This window comes from Microtus ochrogaster, linkage group LG9 (assembly GCF_000317375.1).
Source record: "Microtus ochrogaster isolate Prairie Vole_2 linkage group LG9, MicOch1.0, whole genome shotgun sequence".
NCBI classification, from domain to species: Eukaryota; Metazoa; Chordata; class Mammalia; order Rodentia; family Cricetidae; genus Microtus; species Microtus ochrogaster.
This window is the reverse complement of record NC_022034.1, coordinates 517779-537991: the sequence shown is the minus strand read 5'-3', so window position 1 is coordinate 537991 and position 20213 is coordinate 517779. Positions and strand designations below refer to the sequence as shown.

The 20213-nt window shown below is 33.1% G+C and overlaps 2 protein-coding genes across 2 annotated transcripts; both read right to left on the bottom strand.

Annotated features, from left to right (window-relative positions):
• Positions 1-3360: 3360 nt before the first annotated feature.
• LOC101987636 (olfactory receptor 5W2-like) lies at positions 3361-4296 on the bottom strand. Its single transcript, XM_005363273.1, has one exon. The coding sequence runs from the start codon at positions 4291-4293 to the stop codon at positions 3361-3363; it is 933 nt and encodes a 310-aa protein (XP_005363330.1). The 5' UTR covers positions 4294-4296.
• A 5147-nt stretch (positions 4297-9443) lies between these two features.
• Positions 9444-10403, bottom strand: LOC101995393 (olfactory receptor 5W2-like). Its single transcript, XM_013352305.2, has one exon. It carries the CDS (start codon positions 10377-10379, stop codon positions 9444-9446), a length of 936 nt encoding a protein of 311 aa, XP_013207759.1. The 5' UTR covers positions 10380-10403.
• Positions 10404-20213: the final 9810 nt, after the last annotated feature.

Sequence of the window (20213 nt, the reverse complement as noted above, 5' to 3'; positions counted from 1 at the left end):
TTTGGAGCTTGTCTTGCAACTTGCACTGTTGACCAGACTGGCTTCAAACTCATAGACATCTACTTATCTCTGTCTCCCAAGTATACACTCTCAGCATTCTTTAATTACATGTGTTTCTTCGTTTAGTGATGATGCCTCTTGTGATTCCCCTGTCAATATTTGCATGTCTACTGGTGTATTCTTTGTTCAGGTCATGTTTATCCTGTCATGTCAGTGACATTTTATGAATAGAGGTCCTGACATTTCTAGGAGATCCAATGACAAAGACAAATCCTTTTTTCCTTTGACTTTTACAATCTTTCCACCCCTCTTTCACAATAGTTTCTGAGTCTGAGGTGCAGGAGATGTATTGTGGTTGATTCAGTTGAGATAAGCAGACACAATTCTCCATTTTGATTTTTTATAATTTTCTATAATTGGCTCTGCTACAAAGATAATTTACCTTTTAAAAAAATCAAGTTTCTGATTTTTACTCTTAATGTTCTCTGTCCAAGAAACCAAACATTTTGATAGATTGTAATAGTATCAAAGAGTCCCACAGTACCCTGGATTGGTTTATTTATTTAGGAATAAACTCACAGTAAGGATAGCAATCTGCAGACTTCTGCATGAGCTGGGAACTTGAAATGAATCCAGCAGAAAAGGGGCACACTTTTCTTCTATACTTTTAGTACATGAGACCGTACCCAAAATGGGCTAATATCTTAAAAACTATTGACAGGAGTTCCCACAACAGTCAATAGTCCTTTTCCAGTGCTGATGGTATAAGAAAACCCTACAGTGTACCTGGTCATTGTTCACTGTGGAAACCTGAAAAACACTGAATATCATGCCCAGACATGAAGAGTGCATCAGTAGATATGCTCACACAAGAATAAAAGTACCATACGCACATGCCTATATCAGTATCTTCTTTGACTCCAATTTCCTTTCATAGGGATACCCAGAGCAATGGATAACACCATTTTTATTCTGAAGGGGTTGTACCATACCTTCTACTAAGCAGCCTCCCATATGACAATATCCTCTGGAATGCTGGCCAAACACATACATAAGTGTTTCCATAGGCTTTAGTTGTCTAAGAATACAGTCAAATTGAAAGCCAATTGCCAATATCTTATTTTATTGAGGAAATAAATAAAGAAATCCATTTCTCTCCCCTCACCAGAAGAACTTTACTGGCTAGCATGAAATAACATTTTTAAGGAATAACCACTTCAATGTGGAAAAAATTGCACAGCATCACTGATTAACCAACCTCTGTATTTGAGTGATATATCAAAGAAAAAGAAGTGACATTACATGGAAAATAACAAATTATCCCTTAGATCTCAGGAAATTAAATTGATGCTTTCTATTTCTACTCTTCACTATTTCCATCTTATTCCCGGAGAATAGAGTTGTAGTCCACTATTTAGATATAAAGAAAATTATTCATCTGGTTCAAATATTTTCAATACAATAATGGGATACCAAAATATTGAAATATCAATTTGTAGATATATTATAGAAAATCTAAAATCTAAAAAACACTTAATATTTATTTCCTATTCTTTGTAAACTAAGATTAAACTGTGATGCATATCACATATGTCCAAACAGATCATAACATTTCATTCTTCATAACATTTCATCTTCAGCAACAAGAATGAAGGACAAAAGTCATATGTACAAACACAGAATTTTAAGGTCAACACCCTAAGTGTATTTAATGATTTGACACCTCTACTGTCTTTATGACACTTATAAGAGGTGTTATTTTAGAAATTAAGTGTGGAAGGAAATAATGAGAGGAAATAATTGAAGAAATAAAAAGAGTTATTTTAGCTACAACTAAGTATGTAATATTCTGTCTGATTAGAACAGCATCTGTCAGAGTTTCAATGTCAGGCTTTAATTCCCTAAAGTATTACACCAAGCAATATATTTCTCATTATAACAAATTCAGAAAGATGATTTCACAAGTCAGGTATGTTTTGTTTTACAGTTTGAAGTCTCTCTTCACTTATTCCACAATCATTGTAATGTCTAATTTTGTTTGCCAGTTTGACGGCTTTGAAATCAAGTAAAACTAACTCAGCCAGGTTTATCTGCAGGAGATAGTTTCAATAATATTATGTAAGGTATGAAAGCTCACCCTAAATTTGGGACATACATTCTGGGGACAGCCCACCTAAAATGGCAATGATGAACGTAGATATATGCCCGATTGCTCTTATTTTTACAGGCAAATTCATCTATCTTGTTCCTGAGGCATTCCTTCACTGGCAGCCAAACCTGCTTCTTCAGATGCTAATGGAGAATGAAGACCAGCTGAATCATTCAGCTGTGTAGATTAAACAAATACCAGATTCTTTCAGTCAGACACACCCATTGTTGAACTAGTTGCACCACAACCTGTGTGTCAGTATAATAATTCCCTTTTGGAACAAATACGTGCATACATACATACATACATACATACATACATACATACGTTCTCTCTGCTATTTTCTTCTTCCTCTAAGAAAATCTGACTAATGCAATCACTTTAACAGATAAATGGCTACACCTATATGGATACAAGTATGGTTTACATGCCATGATAAAGTAGTATGTTTATAGAATATGGGTCATTTCCATGAATACAACATCTTCTAAGTTAGTGATGATCACTTGCCACACCATTTGTTATTTTAATGTATTCCTCTGAATGAATTCTGCCAAGAATGTCAATTGTCTCCACATCTTTCTGACTTTTTCACAGAAAATGGCATACTTGAGGTCAAGGTCGATTTACAGAGGTAGATCACAGATCTGGAAGATGGTAATCTAAAGTCAGTGATCTGCACATGGTGTCAGGAGAAAGCCTGGAATTTGGTTCATAGATTTACCATTTCTTAGTGTCCTCATTTGGTATGAGACACCAAGAGTCTTTAATTTTATAGAGGAGCACAAATTTCTTCACTAAAGTATACTTTCATGATTTTTAACACTTCCTATAGTTCTTGCATGCCAATATCATAGTTAAGTGGATTGATTGTCAACACAGGAAATTTAATATGAGTTTTGGTTAAAAAAATCATATTAATGGTTAATGGTTATGTTAATAGTCTAACGGAAACAAAAAGTCCTTCACTACTAATTATTCATTCATCAGGGTTTTTAAAAATTCTACCTTGATACCTTTTTTAAAATAGAGTACTGCATATTATGAAAGTCAATAAATGAGTAAGACATATATGTTGGTCTCAAACTGTTTCTTATTATTAGACTTCAGCACAAATACTTAGTAAATTAAAAAATTGATATTATCAATTTTGTTTTGTACAGTAGAAAACCAATAGACATGATACATTTCTGTGTAGTCAATAAATTCGCTTAGAACCACATTTTATTTCTGAGCCTGACCAGGGCTTCTTTCACATCCTTGTTCCTCAAGCTGTAAATCAGAGGGTTTATCATGGGAATAATGAGGAGGTAAAAGACTGATGTCATTTTGTCTTGGTCTAGAGAGTAGGCAGAGCTAGGTCTGAAATACATGAAAAGCATGGTCCCCTGGAAAATCCCAACTGCAGTCAGGTGAGAGGCACAGGTAGAGAAAGCCTTGGAACGACCCCCAGCAGAGCTGATCTTTAAAACTGAGGAGATAATGTAACAGTAGGAGATAAGGACCCCTGAGATGGTGCTCAATTCAATGAAACCAAAAAGGGTGAACAATACCAGTTCATTGACCTGTGTATCAGAACAGGAAAGTAATAAAACAGCAGGAAAATCACAGAAGAATTGATTAATATATGTAGAGCCACAGAAACATAAGCTGAATGTCAATGAAGTATGTATCAAGCCATCTATAGTTCCCAAGAGATAAATTCCAGTTAAGAACTGGTAACAAACTCGACTGGACATGTCCACAGCATACATCAGAGGGTTGCTGATGGCTTTGTACCTATCAAATGCCATCACTGCCAGAAGCATGCACTCAATATCTATGAAGATGCATACTAATAAGAATTGCAGGAAGCAGGCTACAAAGGAGATTGGATTATTCTCTGCGAGAAGGTCCAACAGCATCTTTGGTCCCACTGCGGTGGAATAGGATAAGTCAGAAAAGGCCAGGTGGCTGAGGAAAAAGTACATTGGTGTATGAAGCTGGGAATCCATTCTGATCAAAATGATCATTCCAACATTTGACAGCAGAATAATAAGATAAACAATAAGAAACACAAGAAATAAAACCCCTTTCATGTCAGGGTTACTGGAAATTCCCAGGAGAAAAAAGTCGGGTAATGAAGAGCAGTTTTCCTTTTCCATTCTTCTTTTTTCGTGGTCTAAATGATTACAGAAATCTTCAGTGTCATGATATATTGGACTTTTTATTTCTCAATATGGTACTGTATAATAAAACTCAGGAAAATGTAATATAATTGCTAAATGGAATGAAATGTTGAGATATTTGTGTATGATGTACACTAAGAAAACTGGCTCAGTACATAGTAGCATTTTCATTAACAAAAAACCGCTAAAGTAGGTACATAATCAACATTCTTTGAAATATATACATATATTTCATTTTCTTTCTGACTTGCCTAGAAATCTGAAATGCATTTTTAGGCAATGTATTTGAAATAAATAGAATATTATCCAGATATAATATAATAGAATATTTAATGACCAAGAAAGCCATACAGAACATCTCGTCACTTAATCAAAAGCATCATTGTAATTATATTTGCTGCATTCACTATTCTATTTGTTACAAGTTAGTTATGAAACAAAATCAACTTTTCAGAGAGTCATAAAAGAAAATTAATGTGGAATTGTGTTACGATTCTACTTATTTGCTTAATATTTAAACATGACCAGCTACTCCCTTTCACTGGAAAAACCAATCTTTCCAACTTTTCAAATTCTGTGTAATTCAAATAAAAGTAGCAGGATATACTAAACACTCACTAGAACATGTCCCTGATTATTAGGATACAGATTTTATGACACTACAGAATCAGAATAATCTATGTGTTTTTCATTCCTCAACTGACTTCCTCATATGTTCAATAAAGCAAAATTTTATTTTTATTCTGTCTTAAGCCATAAGTGTACCTGAAATAAGGCAGTCTTGCTGTCATTTCTCTAGTGTAGATGGACCAGGTTGATCACATTTATTTTCAATAATGCTATTGCAATTAAATTCTCTTGAGGTTCTTTCTTCCCATCCTTATATAAACCTAACATGAATAATTAGTGTCTGGGCTCAGGAGATTTTTTTTCCTGGGCATCCTGAGACAACCATCCCTATTGCTGTTATTTCCACTCCTCACCCTTCAATCAATTTGATAATTTATGTTGATCTGAATTTTTAGTAAAATGAGACACATAATAAAACTAAAATTGACCTTTTATTAGCAATTTGCATATTCTTTATTATTTATCACAACTTGTCCATTTCTTAGACTACTTCCCCAAAATTTATAGACTCTTTACTTTATTTGATTTTCATTGAATATTCTTTTCATATAATATTTTATCAGGATTTCCTGTCCCAGAAATCCTTCAAGGTACTTCCCACCTCTTCAGCCATGCAATTCTATGTTCTTTCCTTCTTTTTCTCATTAGAATACAAACAAGCAAAAAGTTAAGATAACAGATTCTTTAAAAACCAAAGAAACACACAAATACAAGCAAAAACCATAAGAAAAGAAAAATAATATAAAAGTGAAAGAGCAACAAGACCCTCCCCAACTAGAAAGATCAAACAAAGCAGTATGTGACAAAAGATCTCGAATAATATCATTGAATTAATTTTTTTTGTCCATCTACTGCTGGGTATAGGGTCAACTCTAAAGATGATTTAATATAACCAGTGAGACTCTATTGGAGAAAACTATTTTCTTTTTTGCAAGCAAGTTTCAATTGCAGACAGATTCTTGGTGAAGGGCGAAAGCCCATGTATATTTCCTCCTGTCAGAGTTTGAACATCATCTGTTTTGAACCTGTGCCTGATGCCACATTTTCTGTGAGTTCAGATGTGTATCAATAATTTTGTGTCTAAAAGACACTGTTTCCTTTGAGGCACCCATCCTGCAGAGGCTCTCGAGCTCCTAAGGGGAGAAATTTGGTAAAGACATCTTGTTTAGGACTAAGTTTTCTGAAATCTCCCAGTCTCTAAACCTTGTCCAATTGTGTGTATCTGTTTTAGTTTCCAACTACTCTTAGAGGAAACTTCTCTGATGATGGCTGAGGGAGACACTGATCTCTCTCTCTCTCTCTCTCTCTCTCTCTCTCTCTCTCTCTCTCTCATATATATATGTGTGTGTGTGTGTGTGTGTGTGTGTGTGTGTGTGTGTGTGTGTGTGTGATTGAGAGTCATTTTATTGCTATGTTTCTTTAGCAGAACAAAAGTATTTGGTTTCACCCTAGGCCCCTGGACTATCTAGTCTAAAGGCTGATAGCTTCACAGACAGTGTCACAGACAGTATCAGATATTTTAGCCTAATTCTTGATACTATCTGTGTGTACATTTCTCTCACAGTTATTTATTCCACTTCTCCCTAGTATATCTGTTAAGTTTTGTTTCTAGGATGTTAGGGTTTTTAATACTTCAGTTAGTTGTGTGTTTTCCATTTTCTACATGCCTTATATTTGTATGTGGTGTGCATATATTTATGTGTAATGAGTACTAAGTGCTACACCTAATATTAGGTATAGAAATAAAAATTTAGAGGTGAGCTTTATAATCATTCAGACATGTTTCTATTACTTAAATCATTACTATTAATAGAGTACCAGACATTTAGAAGTACCTAATATGGAACATGGTGTCAATTATCAAAACCAATGAGTTCTGTGGTTGTTGCAGCACATCATGGTAGATTTAATTTCTTGTAGGGGGGGATTAACTTTCATTTCATTGACAGTATTTACAATCTAAATTTACTCACTTCCATTAAAATAATGGTCTAGTACTTTCTCCAGTTCTTTTTCATAAGTACACAAGCTCATTCTTGAATGCTCTGGGCTTATAAATTTATCTTCTCCAAAAGTACTTACAATCTATCACTATTGCTTTAGGGATTGAAAACTAAATATAAAGAAAAAAATCCACAATATTGCTCGTAAGTCACAAGTTTAATACAGGGTGATAAAATATGTGATACTTCTGGAATCCCTAAATCATTTTCTCTCAATCAAAGTTCATCATATATTTTTACATATGATATATACTCATAAATTACCATTTTTACCAGAGGCCAATTGAAAAATAAAAGCAGCATTTAGATTTCATTAAATTCTGAAATAGTCTTACATAGGTACACCAGTTGCTTTCATATCTATAATTAAAGTGAAGAATGAACAATTTATACTTATTCTTTATGTTCACTCAAATGTATAGATGCTATCCTCGTGCTTTCAATGAACTCATTCAGTGCTTTAAGCACCAAAAAATATTATAAAAGAATAAACAATAAAGAAATAGTTCAACAAAATATATGTGTCTATATTCTTCCATCTTCAGGAAGATAACAATCACCTCGACCGCACTAGTATCTTGAATTCTTTTTATCTATTAAAGCCTGGAAGGAGATGGGTGCATGGTATCCCGTGTGAGTGTGTGTGTGTGTGTTTGTGTAAAACACTTACTGTCTCATTACCAAGGTCTAATGCCTACTTGAAATATCATGTTTTCTGTTATTATAATTTGTCTTTTCCCTATTTTATCTACAAATGAAATATAAATTATTGATATTACAGAGATGCAATATCCAGTCTTTCAGAAGAATTTTTTTTTTTTTTTGAGACAGGTTTTTTCTTTATTTTTGGTGCCCGTCCTGGAACTAGCTCTTGTAGACCAGGCTGGCCTCGAAGTCCTAGAGATCCACCTGCCTCTGCCTCCCAAGTGCTGGGATTAAAGGCGTGCGCCACCACCGCCCGGCTTTTCAGAAGAAATTTTAAACACTCATATGACGATAAGATTATTTTTAGAAGAGTAGCATTTAAAAAGAGATGAGAATGGGTACAAGAAAATATTTTTCACCATTATGAAAGGCTAAGAATGTTATAGAAGGAAAGGAGCAATGTTGGAATAAATCAAACATTAGGTGACAGACATCACCTGCACATATGTGCCTAACCATACCTCTTTTCTTTCTTCTTCATAATTATTCTAGTTAGATTTATTCAATTTCCAACTTATTTGGACTGGTTTAAGATGTATTTTATTAGACCTATGTCTCATGATTATCTGGTTTTGTTGTGATAGGAGCAGCAGGCTGCTTCCCGCCACCCAGCTAGCTTTATACCTGAAATATTACATGGAAACTGTATTCTTTAAACACTGCTTGGCCCATTAGTTCCAGCCTCTTATTGGCTAGCTCTTACATATTAATCTAACCCATTTCTAATAATCTGTGTAGCCCATGAGCTGCCTTACCAGGGAAGATCTTAACCTGCGTCTGTCTGGAGTGGGAGAACCATGGCAACTCCTTGACTCAGCTTCTTTCTCCCAGCATTCTGTTCTGTTTACTTTGCCTACCTAATTTTATGTCCTATTAAAAAGCCAAGGCAGTTTCTTTATTTAACCAATGAAACAATAGATAGAAAGATGACCCTCCTCCATCATGGTTTTCTTTTAAAAATGTTTTTTTTTCTTTTAAATAAAATATTTCATACAAAATATTCTGGTTATTGTTCTCTCCCACTTCCCCCACTTCCTCCCCACTTCCTCTCTAATTCAGACCCACATCCTTCCTTTCTCACATTAGAAAAAAAACAGGCATCTAAGGAATAATAATAAAATAATATAATCATATAAATGAAAAACAAACAAATCAAAATATAACAAAAGAACTAAACACAAAACAAATGAGCCCAGTAATAGACACAAGAAACACCTAACACTGGGAAGACATGCAGACTCTCAGAACATTCAAGGAAAAAAGCAAAGCCAGAAGCCGTTATATATAAATTCTTCAGCCTATATGTTGAGTATAAAGATTTTTGCCAAAATCCCTTTCATTTCAGAATAAAATTAAATTTTACTCTTTCCTAAAAATTATGATTGTACCAAGGGTATAGTTAAAGTCTATGACTTTCACTTGGATATAAAATACATCTTTAACAACCTAGAAGTTCGTTTGTGATTCAATATGAGGCAGTAAAATATGCAAAATAGTAATCCATAAAACTCAAGATAACTTAATACAACTAAAACTGAATGGAAGGATAAATACAAATCCTTTGTGACTGAAACAATCATGAGAAATTCTGCACATGTAAATCATGTATGACCCATAGCAAATAATGAGATATGAAACGTTGGTATAGCTACAATTTTACCTTATCAATAAATTTGTGGGAAATTCTTATGCTATCTCTTAAAATAGGTTATACAACTTTGTTATGAATAAAGCAATATCATTTTATACAAATTACCACTATTACATGGACATATACACATAATGTAATTATTTTAAACACCTTTTGTTTCTCAGTTTTTGTAAGGCCTCTTTCACATCCTTGTTTCTCAGGCTGTAAATCAGAGGGTTCAGCATGGGAATCACCAGAGTGTAAAACAGAGAAGTCAATTTGTCTTGATCTAGAGAATAAGAAGAACTTGGCTGGAAATATGTAAAGAGTAGTGTTCCCTGAAAAATTGCAACGGCAGTCAGGTGAGAGGTGCAGGTGGAAAAAGCCTTGAACCTTCCCTCAGCAGAACGGATCTTCAAGACAGATAAGATGATATAACAGTAGGAGACAAGGACTCCTGAGATGGTGCTCAGCTCAATAAATCCAAAAATGGTGAATATCACTAATTCATTGATCTGTGTATCAGAGCAAGATATTAATAGGATAGGAGGTATATCACAGAAGAAATGATTAATCTCATTTGATCCACAAAAACATAAGCGAAATGTTAATGTTGTATGTATCAAAGCATCTGTCATTCCTACAAGGTAAACTCCAAATAGGAATTGGTAGCAAACCCTACTAGACATCTCTACAGCATACATCAAGGGATTGCTGATGGCCTTGTAGCGATCAAAGGCCATCACTGCCAGCAACACACACTCAACATCTATAAAGATACAGACAAAAAAGAATTGCAAGGCACAACCAACAAAAGGAATAGTTTTGTTCTTGGCAAAAATGTCCAGCAACATCTTGGGCCCAACTGCGGAAGAATGGCAGAGATCAGAGAAAGAGAGGTGGCTGAGAAAAAAGTACATTGGTGTTTGGAGCTGGGAATCCATTCTGATCAAAATGATCATTCCAATATTGGTCAGAAGAATAACAAGATAAACCGTTAGAAACGTAGTAAATATTACCACTTTCATGTCAGGGTTAGTTGTAATTCCCAAGAGGAGAAATTCGGGTAATGAGGAGCAGTTTCCCTTGTCCATTATTTTTGTTCTTTTTCTATCCTATTGTAAAGGTCAAGAGAAAAATTTATTAGATTACTTTATCTGGACATATAATCATTTCTAAGACAAAGGACATTTTTTAATTATATACATCCAAAAACAGTGCAGGTAGAAAGTAGTTTTAAGGTGTCTTTGGTATTTAAAAATAAAATTTTATTTTAGCAAGTTGAAAAGATGAAAATTAAATGCTTATGAAATTCACAGGATATCTGACTGTACTGTGTCTCAATCACTCATACTAGTAAATGCATTTAAATGAATTAAAAGTGATTTTATAACCAAAATGATGAAAGACAGAAGGCTTACTGAGCATATCTTTAGATACAAAATTGCAATTATTACATATTCAACAAACATAATCATTTGAATAGCCAACAATTTACTGAAAGACAGTTACTAAATAAATAGGACTGTGCCACCAGTTTTTGGCATATAGTTTTTGCTAAAATAAAAAGCATAATTGGTTTAACTTTTACCTCTGTCATTATTTGCTGGTTTGTCAAACTACTAAAGTCTTGGGTGACTGCAAGTATAAATTTTCTAAAGAGCCAAATAGTAATTAATAACAATTAATTAATAATTAATAACAAACAATTAATAATTAAAACAGCCAAATAATTCATAAGAATGAAATAGAAGCCAAAATTCACAATAGATATGTTTTAAATTGTTGGCTTTTTAATGATTTCATTTAGCTAAAGCATGAAACAGTAGTTTTTTCAAAGCAGTATAGGCTTGTTTGTCTTTTATTTATGGTAGCTATTAGTGTATATGTTTGTCTCTATCCCTTGCTGCCTATCCCCCTACTTACTATCTGTGAAAATAAAAATGTAGTTCGTTAGATGTTACTGTTTCTAGAATTAAATCTGCTGATATGTGGTCCATATAAGTTTAAAGATACATATTTTAATGTTTCAAATCTATTATTATATAAATAAAAATGAAAAGAAATAACTATTTGGTAACTTTGTATGTTTAACTGAGAAGTTAGACATAAATAAATCATTTACAAATTCACCAATTCACTTTTCCAAATAAAATATTTTTTTTTCTTTTTTTCCCCTATTTTCTAGAATGTGGATTCATTCTCCCTACCTGAGATGAGACAGTATTCCTACCTTTTACCAGTGTCAGGAATATATGTCTCATTAGTTTGTTTATGTTTAATGAATGACAACTGGGATTTGTACACATCAGAATCTACCTTCCCTTTTCTGCATTATTCAAATATAGTTAATTACGTATGTATTTTCTCCTGAGACTAATCACAGAAGCTTCAGTAAAACTGAACTGTCAATTCTTTACTCTTTTTACCAAATGATCTTTGAAGCCTTTTATGAGAATTTAGTTAAAACTGTTATTTGATATCATGAATCACGTTTTTATGAAATAAAACTTCTAATGAACGCTAAACAAGACATAGTTTGAGTTCCATGGCTTTTTTATTATTACTTTTATTTCTGAGACAGTCTTTTTTATCTGCAATTTAGAGAATTGTTACTAATTTTATCATTAATCAATATCTCATTTTTCTACCTTATCACCTATCTAATCACAATCTTTAAGTTTGATTTGCATTTTTGGCAACTGATTTTCACTAAACTTTCATTGTAACAGAAAGCCAAACCCTGTTATAATGATCAGTACAGAGGTGTTTGGATATTTAAATTTTCAAAGTCACTGGTTAACAAAAAAGAAGTGTATAATTGGAGGCACAATACAGTGTTTATTGAATGCATTTCATATTTTTGTCATCAGGTAATGCACACAGGTACACTCATGCACATAAAATCAGTAAATACAATGTAACAAAACATATCCAAAGACAAACTCTTTCTTTATATAGTATTTTTAGGGTGCAACTATCATTGTTTAACCAGGTCATGACAATTAAAAGGAGTAAACGAAGACTTTCTGGAATAAAAGATGGAGGAGCTGACAGTGGACAATTCCAGAACACATCTGTTCATTTGTAATTATTCTTTTTACCCTAACATTGCTGGACTTCTTGACTTTGAAAACATCTCAGACCTATCCAGAGTGCCTCCATTTTCCAGGCTAGAATATTTATCCATTGAAACTGAGAACCTCAATCCAAAGATGCTTCACTCACACAATGGGCTTAGACAGTTTGCTCAAAAAGATTTGTACTGCAGGACTACTTTGACACTTATGTGAACCAAGTGCTTATTATTTAATGTCCACTGTTCTGTAATAGCATAAAATCAACTTGCTCAACAATTTACTATGTTTCCATGAAATTCAAAGTTTCTGGATTGAATGTGTTAAAATCACAATTAAAACTGGATGTGGTAGGGGCACATCTTTAATTCCAGTGCTCAGGAGACAGAGTTGGAGGACAACTAGAGCTACATGGGATAAACCCATCTCTAGAAAAGGAAAATCACATTCAGTAAATACTCAATGAAAGTGTACATAGTGATAAAAATTTTATACAAATAAAAGTATCAGAAAAATTTCTGCAAAAACAGTACCACATTTCAATTCAAAATAAAGTGGAAATGAAAAGTTTGAGTATCATTAAAATTTAGTATAAAAGCAATTATTTTAATAACAACAGTTTTTTATTATACCACATAATTTGCCAAGAAGAACATTTATCATTCATATATGCACATTTACATAAGAAATATACAGAGATTTATTTATTTTTATGTGTATGGGTGTGTGCTTATAAGGGTTTATGTGTATCACATGTGTGAAAGACTCTGTGTCAGTCAGAATAGGGTATCATAGTCCCTGGAAGTGAAGTTAAACAAAGTTGTGAACTGACATATGGATTTTGAGAATCAAACATAGGTCAGTTGAAAGAGTAGTTGTTGTGGGATTCTCTTGTACACTTTAAAGATTTGTCACTTGTATTGGTTTAATAAAATACTGATTGAGTAGTAGCTTGGCAGGAAGTATAGGCAGAGCATATAGACTAGGAGAATTCTTGGAACAGGAAAAACAGAGAAGATGTCATCCATACATAGAGGAAACATGATGTATGCAGCAGAAGTATGGATTTTATTTTTGTATCCAATCCATTAGCCTGTGTCTTTTTATAGGCAGATTGAATCCATTGATAGTAAGGGATGTTAGTGACCAGTGATTGTTAATTCCTGATATTTTGTTTGGTTTTGTTGTTAGTGGTGATAGTGTATATGTGTGTGTTTTTCTTCTTTGAGATTTTATTGTATGATATTATCTATTGCCTGTGTTTTTGTGGGTACAACTAACCTCCTGTATTAGAGTTTTATGTCTATTACTTTCTTTAGTGCTGGATTTGTGGATAGATATTGTTTAAGTCTGGTTTTGTTATGGAATGTAGAAGTTTTCCCCACCTATGCTGATTGAAAGTTTTGCTGGGTATAGTAGTAAGAGTTGTTTTCCAATGTTTCTTGTGTCTGTAAAAAATCTGTCTAGTGCTGTGGGATAATGCTCTTATACACTGTAAAGATTTGTCACTCATATTGTTTTAATAACACTCTGATTGGCCACTAGCCATACAGGAAATATAGGCAGAGAAACCAGATTAGGAGAATTCTAGGAAAAGGAAAGGCACAGAGACAGTCAACAGCCAGACACAGAGCAAGCAAGATTAAAATGCCTCACTAAAAAAAATGCACCATGCCACTTGACTTCACATAGATTAGAATTATGGGTTAATTTATGTTGAGAGAGCTAGTTAGAAATAAGCCTGAGCAACAGGCCAAATGGTTTATAATTAACATAAGCTTTTGTGTGTTTATTTGGGACTGAATGCCTGTGAGACCAGTCAGAACAGAAACTTCTGTCTACAGTCTAGGAACGTCAGGCTTTTAGAGTCTACTGAGGAGTTGATGTAATTCTGATAGGTATACCTTTAGATACTACTTGCTTTTTTCCTTTGTAGCTCTTAAAATTCTGTCCTTATTTGGTATATTTAGAGAGAATTACCTTCTATGTTTTTGTTGAATATGGTTTCTGTGTCTTTGAAACTATTTTTCTTCTTCTATCCCTCTTATTATTAGGTTTTGTCTTTTCATGGGATCCCAAATTTCTTGGAAATTTATGTTAGGAATTTATTGAGTTTAACATTTCTTTGACTGAGGAATCTATTTCCTCTTTCTTCAATCTCTTGTAATCTCTTAATGATGCTTGCATCTTTAGTTTCTGTTCACTTCCCCAGATTTTCTATTTATATAATTTTTTTGGTTTGTGTGTTGTTTATTAATTCTATTTCAGTTTTAAAGTCTTGAACCATTTCCTTTACATGTTTGATTGTTTTTGTTGGTTTTGTTGATGTTGGTTTCTTTGCTTTCTTTGAGAGATTTTATTGATTTATTCTCATTTTGTTTATATTTTTCCTTGACTTCTCTAAAGAAATTTTTATTTCCTCTTTAAGAGCCAATATCATCTTCATAAAGTAATTTTAAAGTTCATTTTCTTATGTGTCAGCTGCATTAGAATGTTCAGGTTTTGCTGTAGTAGGATCACTGGATTCTGGTAATGCCATATTTCTCTTTCAGTTGTGAATGTATGATATGAGATTCCTCATTGTATGCTGTATGTTTTATTACCATTGTTAATAAAGAATTTGCTTCAGCCTGTGTCTGGCCAGAATAAAGCCAGGTGGGAAATTCAAACATAGATATATTGAGACTGTAGGTAGAATCAGAGAAGTGCCATGTATCTTCCAAAGAAGAAGGATGCCAGAGACTTACTGGTAGGCCATGACCTCATGGTGATGCATAGATTAATAGAAATATGTTAATTTAGAATGTAAGAGCTAGCTATGAGTATATCAAAGCTATTGGCCAGATAGTTTTGCAATTAGTATAGTTTCTGTGTGATTATTCAGTTCTGGACAGCCAAGAACTGAATGAGAATTCTTCATTTACAAATGCATTCTTACTTATCTTTTCTTCCCACTGGTTGCTTTGTGCCTGTGCATGTATTCACTATGCAGTAGATGGCAATTAATGAAGAAACCCTTAATTGGTCAAAATGCATAAAATAAGCCACTTTGGGTTTTTCAGTACTAAATATGACATACACATCACACTGCTCTCCTTCATCTTTACCATAAGAGAATGAAGAAAGATTGTAAGAGCCCGAGGTCATGGATAATGACACTATGAGAACAGTGTTTTCTAGACACAAGAAGGCAGATGCTCATATGAACATTTCACAATGAATGTGACATTATGTAGAAGTCTGCACAAGCTCAATTCAAGGCAAAAAATACCCCTGTAAACAGATGAATGAAAAAATCAAGTTAGCTGAAAACTTTTATGGCATTTGATAGCTACATAAGAGGTAAAATCTATTTTATTTAATGATGTGGATGTGATCCCTGACAGGTCAACCAAAGCCCTGGGAAAACTCCAGTCTATTTAAAAAAATAAAACCTGAATTTCATGGGGGGAAGAACGAAAGAAAATTAATTTTTTTATTGAGCTATATATTTTTCTCTCCTCCCCTACCCTCTTCATCCCTCCTCTTCGAAGATTCCTTCATTCATTATACTCAGGAGATCTTGTCTTTTTCTACTTTGCATGTAAATTAGATTCACTTATATCTCTCTTAGGGTTCTCTTTGTTATCTAGGGTATCTGGAATTATGAATTGTATGGTGTTTGTTTATTTGTTCATTTTTTGTTTTATTTCTGAAAGCCAATTATAAGTGAGTACATATTATATTTGTCTTTCTGATCTGGATTACCTCACTCAATATGATCTTTTCTAGATCCATCCAGTTGCCCACAAAATTCTGTGTGCTATATATATACATGTATGTGTGCTTATTTTTGTACGTGTGTGTGTATGTGTGCACATGCACGTTTGCCTCTGCATCTGACACTAGCAGTGGACTTTGTGCATATTCTTCAACTACTTTTGTCTGAGTTTTTCAGTCATGATCTTCCACTGAACCTGTAGTTCACAAACTTATCTAAGTTGGATGACTAATGAGCTCTAGAGTATTCTCAACTGTCTACCTCTGTAGCCCTGAAGAGATGCCTGGGTAAGATATGCAGGGTAGAGAAGCTGTGTATGGAAGGACCAAGGGAAGTCTGTTCAAAATACATTGTATGGAGTTGGTTTTTTTTTTTTTTATAGAGTTCTTAAATCATTAATGAAATCATTGCTTTAAAGACTGCTTGGTAAATGATTGCCTGATTGTCTTTGGTTCCATCTAGTGTCCAAAACTTGTAAAAACACTGGTTTTGAGGATAAAACAGTGAACTTGGGGGTGTGTCTTTTCCAGGTCTGGGTAAAAGCTTACCCATGTGTTCCTTCTACTCACTTACAGACCTATCTGCTGATGGCTGTTTTCAATAATGGTCCTCACTTTCTAATTGTCTATCAGGGCTTGAATATGTACATTTTAAATAAGCCGTGTAATTAAAAGGAAGTTGGGATTTTATTGTTTTCTACAAAGAAGTTAAACAAAACTGAAGGGACATTTTTATACGATAGTGTAATATGATTCTAAATATTTATACTTTTTAATTTAAATTCATGTAACAAGAAAAGCATATTCAGCAAATATGTTTTAAATAGTAAATTATTAAACATTCAAACCATAAATAAAATGATTAAGTAAGAAAATGTTGTATTTTTTAAGTATATAAATTTTTATTTATGTTTTTATGTTAAATTGCCTGCCCAGAGTTTATTATTTTTCTAAGTTATAGTAGAAAGTCAATATGTGTATTTAGAAAATAATGACTGACACAAATTCAGATCTGAGTGGCAGAAGTCAGAAATCTTCAATATTTAAAATTTGCAGGATGAATACAAGCTATGGGATTCTTGCTCTGATATACAATTACACTGAGACTGAAGTTGAGCAAGATTGTCAGTCTTTTATTATAAATAGAAAGCTATTGAAATTCTGTTGCTTTCGTGAACCTATTATGGACAGCGTAAATCAGCCAACCAAACTGATGTATTTACTAACTTGTGTATGAAAACTTTTTATGTCACCTCTCTATTCTCAGAAATTACCTGTACTTGACAATATTTGCATTAAGAGCTCCTATAGACACCCTCAATATATGAAAAGAATTATGAATTTACAGTACTGATATTTTTCAGTAACATTTTTACTTTTTCTTGTGACGTTTGAAATAATTTAGCCACAAAGATTAAAATCTTAAATATGTTGCTAACTACAAAGAACTTTTATGTATAAAAGATATTCTTTGTAAGATTGCAAGTTGTTAAAATTAATACCAAGACTAGGGAATACCTCAATGGCAGAGCACATTTTTCCTTCATGCTTGACTCCCTAGAGTTAGTTCCCAGTTCTAACAAGTAAAGCAAAGGAAACAACCCAAGTATTACTGAGAGTGATAATTACTTCTTCAAATAATAAATAATGACAGTATTTCTCAGTAATCACCAGTGTATTTTCAGGAACACATATCCCAGTGGCAGTGACGCCATTAAGGATCCCCACAATCCCTTGGAAAGATTCATCTGGGATATCATTCATTTGACTCCCATTGGCATAAAAATTTAGTAAAAGCCCTGAATTCCTATGTGAAATTATTCATTTTGTCTACTAGAAAACTGTCCTTTCCTTGGTAAGTCACTTTTGTGTGGAGTTAGATGGGTTTTCGTTGCATAAAAGTTAGGTTTTGTAAGTCTGAACAAAAATAAAAATAGGTGACTCAATGCAAAAATCTATCTATAAATTGCTTTTGTCTGCACAAACAGTATATTTTTTCTGACAAGTATTGTGCAGTAATCTGTAATATTCTTGTGTAAATATATTTTTGGTTTCAAATAAGAAATTACCATTCTGCCAGTCTGATAATTTGACATACTTTATGTTATAATTGAACACATTTTGCTAGAAGTGTATAAAAATTTTGTGAATTTTTTATACTTCAATTTTTATCTATTTTCTGAGGAGTTGAGACTTTTCTGTCTTCTGCTTCTTCTCTGTGTGCCTTTGACTCCTGTTATTTTTTATCTTTTTAAACAACTACAAGGGATATTTTATCACAGGAGTGGCTGCCATTATTTTCCAGGAAATGAGAAAACATTTTCTGCTCTTCAGCCTGTCTCAATGTGATCTAACTATACATTCTGAGCAAACCCCATGTTTGTTTCTCCACCTGTGTTCTACTAAAAACACATTTCAATTTAAATCATTCCTGTTAACTCTTAGACTAATGTCTTTGTATATTATTCCAAGCATCTACCTGACATTTGATATGAATGAGAATGTAGTTTTGTGAACTAATGCATTATACAACTTTGGAACATTTTTTTTTATCTTAAGTTTTTTGTCAGTTTCCCCTTTCAACTCAAATTTCCTATTTCTTCATTTTTCCATCTACAAGACAATTCAATTAGATACACCAAAAATATTTGGAATTCTTTGTTATACTTGAGAAGCCTTAAACAACTTGTAGTTACTGTTGATAAAGGAATGTCAGCATAAATAAAATACAGTTTTCTACATGTTATTTTGTCTAAAGGGTAATGCATAGAGAAGATAACTAGAAAGTGGGTGGATTAAGAGATTATAGATAGATGATAGACAGACATATGAAAAATTGGCAGACTGACAAATAAATAAGTAGATAGTTAATTCTGTAATTTAATACAGAACCACTGAAAGATATATCATGGTTGAATATAGATTATAATGTTTATTAAGTTTCACAAAGTTGGATAACATGTGTAAAGAAAAACAGATTATAACTTAATTTACATTAACTTAAATTTAATGTATTGCTAAAAGCAGACAAAACATAAAAAGTTATTTCCACTATCTCGAGAAAATATGACACACCATCACACTCTGTTGATAAATGCATTTGAGTAGAACTTTCTGGTAACCAGCCATCTGGGCTTTGATGTACACATGTTCTGGGGATGTCTTAATCATTGAATATGAAAGACCTCATCCCTATCATCAACACTTCCTTAGCACAAATTGTTCTAATAATGGAATAAAGTAATAATCCAGAAACAGCTACGCTTCCCTTTATGGTTCTCTTATACAACATTAATGTATTTGTTGAGTACTCTGTTCATTTGTTTTACATTCTTCAAGAAAATGTTCAAGATAAAGTACAGATTTCTTTTACTTCAAGATTGAATCAAGTGAAATCATTCAAATACTTCGTGCTCTACCATTTAAGTATGCTGAGAGCACAGAAAACATGATTGACAGGCTTCTCAGATACTATTTGTTTCATAGTACAATAAAATTGTCAGTTATTTTTGTTACTTGTTTTTATACATGAAAATGCCAGATAAAGTTATTATAAATTAATTTATGACTAAATGTTGCCCACACTTTATTGAGTCAACTTAGTATTTAGTAGTTATTGATTTTTGGTAAGCACTATTTACCAAAGGTACAAAACCAGATGATCAACATTATCAGCTTGTTTGATATATGAGAAACACTAATGGAATTATTCTAATTTTCTCTTACTGAAGCATATTCTGCTTAATGTTCCTGAAAATTGATTTAATTTCACTAATAATGCTCCTGTTTTATAGCTGGAAAATATAAGTGTTTACCTAGTATGGATTTTGTAATACTACTACATCAACACTCGCAAAAATAAACCCATGTGTTTTAGTTAACATTAATATTGCTGTAGTGAATCACCATGTCCAAAGCAACTTGGGGAAGAAAGGGTTTATTTACCTTAGACTTATACATCATTGTTCATCATCAGAGGAAGTCAGGACAGGAACTCAAACAGGGCAGAAACTGATGCAGAGGCCATGGATGGGTGAAGATTACTGGTTTACTCATCATGGCTTGCTCATACAGCTTTCTTTTTTTTTTTTT

Excerpts from the sequence above, each read along its gene's own strand:
- LOC101987636 (XM_005363273.1), bottom strand. The coding sequence starts at position 4,293 with ATGGAAAAGGAAAACTGCTCTTCATTACCCGACTTTTTTCTCCTGGGA.
- LOC101995393 (XM_013352305.2), bottom strand. The coding sequence starts at position 10,379 with ATGGACAAGGGAAACTGCTCCTCATTACCCGAATTTCTCCTCTTGGGA.